At 44.7% G+C, this 9,395-nt stretch overlaps 1 protein-coding gene across 1 annotated transcript; it reads right to left on the bottom strand.

Annotated features, from left to right (window-relative positions):
* Positions 1 to 5,742: 5,742 nt before the first annotated feature.
* CCR75_009714 (uncharacterized protein) lies at positions 5,743 to 8,790 on the bottom strand (the record flags this gene model as incomplete). Its single annotated transcript, XM_067967753.1, has 1 exon — positions 5,743 to 8,790. The coding sequence occupies one exon, from the start codon at positions 8,788 to 8,790 to the stop codon at positions 5,743 to 5,745; it is 3,048 nt and encodes a 1,015-aa protein (XP_067816656.1).
* Positions 8,791 to 9,395: the final 605 nt, after the last annotated feature.

The following is a 9,395-nucleotide window of genomic DNA, read 5'->3' as shown; positions in this document are numbered from 1 at the left end:
CGACAGGCGCATCGATAACAGTGATGAAACGCGTGCGTAGTGAGATTTCTCTACACGTTAAAAGTTTTACATGATGATGATTTCATTGTACTGGATTTGGATGACAAATTTGATGTCATCCTAGGTTTACCTTGGCTCAGAAAATATGAGCCAAGAACCAGATGGCAGCATCGATCCGTGAAGATGCCTGCCACTTGTTCATATGGCCATCTGATGAATGTCTTGGAGCGTCCACAAGCGTGTCGATATAATACGAGCGAGTGCATTGGCCTCACTTATAGTACGGTCGTTAGAACGACTGCGCAAGATCACAGTGTGATTACTAATCACAGTGTGGAGTCAGCTGCCGGCGGCTGTGCGAATGCACAGGCAGCGCCGAAAGTCCGCCACTCGAATAAGTAGAGTGGGTTGAGACATGAATGTACGCCTAGCGGGCGACATTTAAGGAAGATACCGGTTGTCCAAAAGGGACAGCACGATGATCCTAGGTCGAGTAGAGAGTCGATCGTAGAGGACTCGACTGTGATAGCGCAATCACAGTCGGAAGACGTTGAATGAATAAGCCCCCACGTACTTGAGGGGAATCTCCTCAAATAGTTAATGCTGAAATGACTAGACTTCAGCATCCCGAGGGATTGATCCCTCGGCAACCTGTGGATATATCCCTGGAAGAAACCGAGGCATTGCATGTCTTGGTTTATGACGGATCAAGAGTAGGCGCTTATACTCTAGATCTGTGTGCGCCTCCGAAGTTAACTTCGGGGATAATTCAATTACCAACCCTAGAACCCAAGCGGTTCTTGAGAGATCTGCATAGCGGTAGAATCAAACAGATCTGCGTACTCGTCACAGAGGACGAATGCGTAACCGATATACGGTCAGCGGTAATTTTTGCAGAGAACGAACGGGTTCTCAGCAGCTCATCGATGGACGAAAGAGTCCTTGATATGAAGACTCGGATAGAGAGATATACTACTCAATCCTGGGAGTCACTTAAGCCAAACCTTTTATATAAGGATTGATTAAATTCAGGGATGTATTCCCTCAGCAGATCCATGTGAGTTGCCTAAGGATAAAGACACTCAACATGAGATCGAGCTCAAATTGGGATCGAAGTACTGTGTCATGAAGCAGTGGCCACTGCCTCGTGAACAAGTACTTGCGATCGATAAATTCTTTATCGATCGATTGAAAGCGGGCCATGTAAGGGAGTCAACCTCCTCCCATAGCTCTCCGACCTTCTGTGTGCGAAAGGCCACAGGAGGGTGGCGGATAGTGCACACATTCAATAAACTGAATGCTGCAACAGTACCGAATCAAAGGTCGATACGTAGAAAAGACGATATCATTTATAATATGTCTAAGATGACCATCTTCTCGTCTATGGATCTGATGGATGAATTTTATCAGATCCTTATGCGTGTACGGGACATCCCGTACACAGCAGTGAGCACTCTCGGTGGGATGCTCTGGGAATGGCTAGTTATGCCAAATGGGCTTAGTAACGCACCTGCAACATTTAACAGATGCGTGACGAATCTGTTGAGACCGGTGCGAGAGTTCGCACCGAGTTATTTTGACGATGTATTCGTCAAAGCCGGGCTATGGACGAAAAGACGGACGTGGAAGCTCAAGTTCGTCAGGTCCTTACACTTATGCGAAAGCATAAGCTGGACTCAAACAAGAAGTGTATTTTCGCTGCAAGCGAAATGCCACTTCTTGGGTGCGTCGTCGGTGAAAACGGCGTGCGCCCTGATCTTGAAAAGATCAAGGCAATTACCGACTGGCCATTTCCAGTCAATGTCAAGAAACTTAGAAAGTTGCTTGGGCTAGCGGCGTATTTGCACAAGTACTCACGCAAGCATGACGAGATGACAGTTTATCTCTCTCGTCTCTTGAAAAAAAACGAGAATTGGTTATGGAACGCTGACTGTCGGCGTTCCTTCGAAGGTATCAAGAAAAGCTTGATGCAATCACCCATCTTGGCGATTGCAGATCAAGACAGACTATTCCATGTGGTCTGTGACGCCAGCGATTTCACAATCGACTGTGCGCTAATGCAATACGATACGGACGACGCGGAGCGCGTCGTCTGTTACCAAATGCGTCAGCTGCAACCATGGAGTGTCGCCGGCAGCGACTGTGTAATACAATAAGCCGTTGCGCGTTGAGTATCGATCGGATGACGATCGATACCGGTAACCCTTTATAAGATTTACCGGATGGATTCATCAGATGATCTATTAAACGCAGAAGGTCTTTATCTTCTGCGTAGGCTTTCTTTATGTCACCAAACAAGGTTGATTACGGAACACTTGAAATGAGTGTTGCAAAAGTGGGATTATTTTCACTGTTGAAATGCGCAGCCGGCTCGATATCGGGTCGGCGTGACAACGCATCAGTGACGACATTAAATCGTTCTGGGTTTATTTCCACGAAGAAATTATGCTCCGCGAAGAAGGGTTGCCACCTCGCCATTCTATGCAAGAGGTGTAGGTGTTTGCGCCGTGCGTAATGACGCATGGTGTGTATATAAGATGAACGGTCTATCTCCGAGGAGATAGGCCCTAAATTTAGCCAGTGCATATTTCATGGCAAGGAGTTCCTTGTCATGCACTCGGTTATTGCGTTCAGCCGTGTCGTCGTCCTTACTCACAATGATTTGCGCTTGCGCATCATGTACGAGATTCACGATGCACCAACAAGTGGGCATCGTGGACGTGAGAAAATTTATCTTACAGTAAGTCGCGACTTTTACTGGCCCCGCCAGTATCAGTACGTGCGCAAGTGCATTTGTGCTTGCAAGGTATGCCAATAAATGAAGCCTAGCCTTCATCCGGTGCACCTCTCCAACCTCTACCACTTCCGGTAGACTCTTGGCAGTCCGTATCTATGGACTTCGTCTTCGAAATTCCCGAAAACGATCACAAAAACAATGGAATCCTTATTTTTGTAGACAGATTCAGCAAGATGGTACATCTTGTTGCAGTACCCGAGTCGGTCGACTCCGGGCTGTGCCCGTGTATTTATCGACACGGTATTCAAACTCCACGAGTTACCCCGTGAACTGGTCTCTGATAGAAATCCACGATTTACGGCGGAGTTTTGGCAATCCGTGTTCCGATCTCTCGGAACACGGCTGACTGTCAATATCTGATCATTTAAAGACAGATGGTCAGACGGAACGCGTAAATCGCATCCACGAAGAGATACTTCGAGGTTACGTCCAATCGTATCCGAATTGAAGCGAGTTTTTACCGATGGTCGAATTCGCCATCAATAACTCGTTGCATGCGTCTACAACGCATACACCGTTCTTCGTGACTGGCTTCGGCCATCAACGTTTACCCACCCAATTAGAGGGATTCTCTAGTTTAAGGGGGGGGGACTTTCCCGAGCAAAACCATTTCTAACTCATGCTCATCACTCGTCGAAGTTAACAACGACGCGAATGATGTTGAAGTCGAAGCTATCGCCATCAAAAGAGAGAAAGATCTCGTGGGAGTGCGCACAAAGCGCACTGAAAACGACAAAACAAATGAGTCAGCAGAGGAATTTCTAGTGGCTCGAGATGAGTAGTCCGTTTTGTCTAGTATTCAATTGCTAATAAAGTGGCCGTCAGAAACAGAACGCAGACAAACATGGAAGAACAAATGTTCTTTAATTTTAAAATGAATGATCTAGTACTACTTTCTACGGTAAACTGACCTAAGTATGTAGTCACTAGTGTGCATAGTAATAAACTACTACCAAAGTTCATTGGACTATTCCGTGTACTGCATCGCAGAGACAATGCGTACACAATATAGTTCGCATCCTACGTTTTGCGTTGGTTTGCTCCACCCGCACCATCAATACAGTTTCTCCGGCAGTCGGCTCCGCCCGCGCCATCAGTACGCGGTTTCTTCCGAGGACGGATCTGGCCACCCTTTTCAAGAACCCCTAAAAGATTCTTGTGATCACGAATCAGATTATCATGTTGAACCTGGAGTTTCCCATGCCAAGTCCGAAGACCTTCGAAACCGCGATGAGCTGGCGACAGCTCATCACGAAGAATGTGATAATTCCGTTTGTACTCCAACATGGAGTACGCATTCTTCAACCGGTCTCTCAACCGCTCGATATGGTGAGCCTGCACCGTCTGCTCCAACGGCCATATAGCTTTGCCACGAAAAATAAAGAATATTTATTGTGAGGAGTAGTTTCTCCAGACAAGCTATTGATTAGCTGTTCGAGCAAAAGCCACGGCTTCGTCTCAGGGCAAGACGATACAATTTAGTGTCTACGATCTCCTGAGTTGTACCCACTAAAGCAGGGGTACCACAAGAACTTTTACTATGATGGCTTATGCCATCGTCATGACCACGCACATAGATATGTGCGGGTGACGGCACGGCAGACGGTGCTGGCGATGAGGAATCATCCTCATTGTCGGAACCGAACATGCTATAGCGAATCCTACTAGCACGTCTATCCGATTGAGCCCCCCATTCGAAAGCTCGTAGTCAGCCGCCTGACGAGTCGGTCGTTTCGTCCGACTCGCATTCGTAGTCGACCTCCAAAGAGGATTCGCATTCACGTGGTGAATCACCTCGTGCACCCGCAGCATTTAGAGTTGCGGGAGAATATGACACTACGGCAGACGAAACGTCTGCCGCAAGAGACAATAATTTGTCGCCCGCGGCTGCATGAACCGGTTCCGAAGGCGCCGCACTATTCGCATACTACAGGGACTTATTAACCATGCGATAGAATTAAAAATGATTGTTCTGACCAATCAACATCGTTTTTAACAAAGTGGTCTTATTTTTACCACTCAATCCAATGACAGTCAGAGTGATTGTCGTTAAAGGGAGGGGTGATGTAACGGGGTGTATCCTTACATGAAATTAACTTCTTAAAGGTTGTTAATTAATATATCATCTAAAAGCTCGAGAATAGTTGGAGAATATTACCTTACATGGTAATATTCAAAAAGCTTATCCAATATTAGATAGACATTGACCATTATATCTACTTTCTCCGCGGTCCAGTCAGCGCTGGACGCGCGCAAAGAGAGAGACAGATAAGCCTTTATTACATGTTTTGTATTAGTTTATAATTAAGTTTGTATTAAATCGATATAAACAAAAGAACTTCATTATATAAAAAACAGTTTTCTTTAAACCCTCTTTAAAGCAAGTGTATTAAAGAGAGTCTTCCTCTGCACGTACTAATATACGTGAAGTGACGTGGCACTACTGAAGCAGTACAAGTCAGTAGTGCCCCGTTACAGTCGAGGCACCCAACCTTCACTATAATCAGTGTATATTGACTGGTACTGTCAATAGTACTAGCAAAGGGTGTCCCGCTACAAATTAGGCATACAGAAGAGAGAAGCATCCAGCACCAACCACCCCCATCACGTTAATGTAATTTATTTTGAGTTCGTCAATGCACGTAGTACCTGATTTATCAAATATCATATACTGGACATAAAATAGCAATTATTTTTTCAAGATCTGCCAAAAGCTGCTATTAAATGTTTAGATATAGAATGACAAGCTTCTTATCAAGCCTGGCATGTCGTTCTGATGCTGTAGCGCTCATACCTAGTTTGAGCGTCACACTTATCTGCGTCATTGTAATGGCTAGGATGCCACCAAAATCTGACTCTTATTTGCACAGTGCCATTTGTTTGAGATCAACTAAATAACATTGGAGCATGTCAACAAAATCAATTACCTAAGAGCAAGTCTTACTTCAAAAGGTTGCATTTTGTAGCTCAATAAGGATGCTTTCGAGATAACAATGGTCGTCTTTGTGAATCACTTTTCCAAGAAACGCTTGGACTTGAGTGACGGAGAATGTTGAGAAAGCGTGTGCGAGCAGCTTCTTCATACTATCGATCTCCATTTGTGTTGACACTTCGTATCCACCTCGCTGCTGCCACTTGGAAAGCTTGACAATATGGTGCATTAAAAAACTTATGCATTCAACTTTCATTGTCACCGCGGCGTTTGCACATAATAGTGCTGCGATATCTACGATCACTCCATCTCCACTCCGAGGACGAGAGGTTTCAGTCTCCACTGTTGACGCTTCACACGTGTAGCTGTTGGTCAGGAAAAAATAGACATGCTCGTCTGTGAGCGCACAATATCCATCAAGCAACTCGCGCAGCAGCTGCAATGCGTGAAGACCATCATTTGCAGCGCAAAAAGCAGCAAGAGCATTTTCAGATAGATCGCTCGGCAACACTTTAACAATTTGTACAAGTAGCTCGCGCACGCGTTGTCCATCCGGAAAGCCAGCCAAAGCTGTAAAAAGTGTGTGCAGCAAGCGCGGCGTGAGATCGACACAGTCCTCGACACTCTGTATCCCGTTTTCTAACCTTGCTGATATTGCGTCTTCTACGTTATCTAAGGCACGAGCTACATGATCCGATTCTTGACTTAAAAGAAGATAATTCTGCAGACATATTGCATCTGGCCTCATCCGACGGCTACTCATTTTATCCAATACGCCTTGGCCAAGTCTAGCTGCAAAATCTTTCGTACTTTCATTATTTTTTGCACCCTCGATTTCATTTCGACACTGTCTTTGCTCCAAAAAAACAGCAAAGGTATTGAGCGAGGTTACGCTGTCACGAATTATACTTAGATAACTTAAATGACGCATCAGTGCGCGAAACACATACAAGGTTGGCTTGACATTAGCTTGTTCCATTCGGCACCACCACGCGTAAAAGTTCACCTGGTCCTCTTGACTTGAATACAGGCGTAGCATAAGAGCGTACGTCATCGAGTTAGGAAGAATTTTCATTTGATGGGTCCCTTCATCGACAATCCGCTCTGCTAAAAATATATCATTCTCCTCCACAGCGCGCTTCAAAATCGCATTTTGTACACGCGGATTCAACTTATCATTATTCTTTGTCTTGTGAAGTGATGGAATGGACTTAAATGATTTCCATAATATTTCTGAAGGAATGCTCTTCAGCATCTTGGCTAGACGCTCGCCAGTAACCATAGAAATCAGGATACGCTGTCCAATAATCGTGTCATACAATACTGCAGCACGCCGAGTTTTACCACCGTGCACACAAGCCAATACTGCAGCGTCCCATATCATTGGAAAGGAGTCAAGCCTTCGATTCTCCTGCATTTCCGGGGTTTGTTGTTGAAACAGGTGATCGAAAAGCATCAGCGCATGCCGCCATTGATCTTGACGAATATATGCAAACATCGCTTCACCATAGACGTGCAAATTAGGCTCCATACCCTTCACCTTCATAGATGTAAAGATGCGAAGCATGTCTTTTGAACGATCGACTCGTCCGTAAGCAACAGCAAGTAGCGACTGGATTCGAACGTCCGAATTGAGAGTCAAATTGTTCTGCAGACAAGCATCATGTTGAATCATATCATATCTGCGAAGTACTTCATTCCACTGTTTTGCACGACTTGGCACGAGTAAATAGGCATGCATGACGTCCAACGAAGGATCACAATTTTGAAGCTGAAATTCGCGGAAATACGCTTCTGATTGTTCGACGTTAGAGCCACAGGAGCAAAGTAGTGCAGCAAATGATGTGGCATCAGGCACAATGTTTTCTTTCTGCATGTCGGAGTAAACAGCCATGGCATTTTTAAGAAGAGATAATTGGCCAAAGTTTCGAAGTGCAGCGTTGTATACTATCAATGGTTTTTCCATGTCATTTTCCTTCATTTCATTAAGTAATGGTATAATCTCATCTGTATATCTGCTGGATGCGGCCGCTACTGGCGGAGGAGCGTTCATGTCCACAGATTGTTGCAACAGAACACGTGCCATGTGCCATTGGCGCTTTACTGCACACAAACGTACAAGATGCGTGTAATCTTTCTTTGAGAGGCAGAATTTATCCGCCAACAATTTTTCACGAAAGAAAAGCGATTGTGGGAGTGATTGCACGTCTACTGCCGCGTTAAATAGGTCCGTCATTATTTCTTTCTTCGTTTCCCTTTCCAACTCTTCCTCATGCGCGCAACACAACGCGTCAAAAAGTACTTGCGTTGCAGTGACTTCCTCACTGACAATACAAAGTCGTATTGATGCCTTGTAAAGCTTTATTGATGCTATCAGCCCATACGTTCGCATTTCTTCTAGTAAGTGCTTTGCTTTGATCCATTTTTTTGCCTTATGACACGACTCTATAGCATTTTCGTAAATGCTTAGGGAGGGCTGCATATTGTTCACTGCTTGGTGCATAAAGTCGATGATTTCGAATGCTGTACGCCATTGGCCAAGCTGTGCACAAGCCGCGGCCGAGTACTCGAGCGTAATAGGCGAAGGTGATACGCCAGCATCCCGTAGACACGTGTACACCTGCATCACAAAGTACGGATCTTCCATGGCGCTTGCCACCATCACCATAACAGTGGCGTCTTGACCGGGCATGGAAGGATCTACATGTTGGTTCATCCAGCCGGTCACAATTTCCTTGGCACGCTCCATGGATGGGCCAACGTTTACTGGCTTCGCAAGAAAATCTTTAAGCTCTTCGTACTCGTCATTAGGTACAGCTGGTCGACTGGAAGAGATATGAGAGACGCTTCGGGATCGAAGGGACAGATTGGAGATCGATGATTGGCATTGGGGATGAGCCAGTGTAGAGATTTGTGTAAGGCTTCGACTGCGTGACATACAAAACGCAGCTTTGCATCGTGACAGAACATCGGCATGTAATACGGCACCATAGCTGCACGCATTGGATGAGTGCAAAAGGAGCCGTCTGGGCACGCAATGGCTACGGGTCAGGAAACGCATTGTGTGCTTTGTGGAAATGTCATACTAATAAAACGTGTAGACCACACTATTTCGATGAAAAACATTTTGGTGTCAAAAGATTCATATGATAGAAATCTGTTTTCATCAAATCACCAAATTCCCTCGTAGAAACGCCCAATCGCCAAGGTTCAGCCAAATTCCATGGACAACCTGGATGCTAGGTCCGAGGACCCCCTGGGGGTAGATCGGTCAAAGCAACAAGACCGGCGATGTAACGGGGTGTCCCGTTACATTTACATTATTTCGATAAGAGAAACTATAAAAATTATTTCCTAGAAAAGGAATAATAAATGGAGTTGTTATAGTTACTACGTTTTGGTTATATTCACTATGTAACGGGGTGTATCGTTACATGAAATTGACACTTAAAGGTTGTTAATTAATATATTATCTAAAAGGTAGATAATATTTGGAGGATATTACTTTATATAGTAATGTCCTGAATTCTTATCCATAAATAGGTATAGACCATTATGTCTATTTATTCCGCAGACTAATCAGCTGTAGAAGTAATCAAAGAGAGTTACAAGATAAGATAGATAAGAATTCATTTACATGTTTAGTATTAGTTTATAGTTAAGTCA

The sequence above is a fragment of the Bremia lactucae genome, linkage group LG4, assembly GCF_004359215.1.
Source record: "Bremia lactucae strain SF5 linkage group LG4, whole genome shotgun sequence".
In the NCBI taxonomy this organism is placed as follows: Eukaryota; Oomycota; class Peronosporomycetes; order Peronosporales; family Peronosporaceae; genus Bremia; species Bremia lactucae.
Note: the sequence above shows the minus strand (reverse complement) of the source record. Positions and strands in the feature narration are given on the sequence as shown.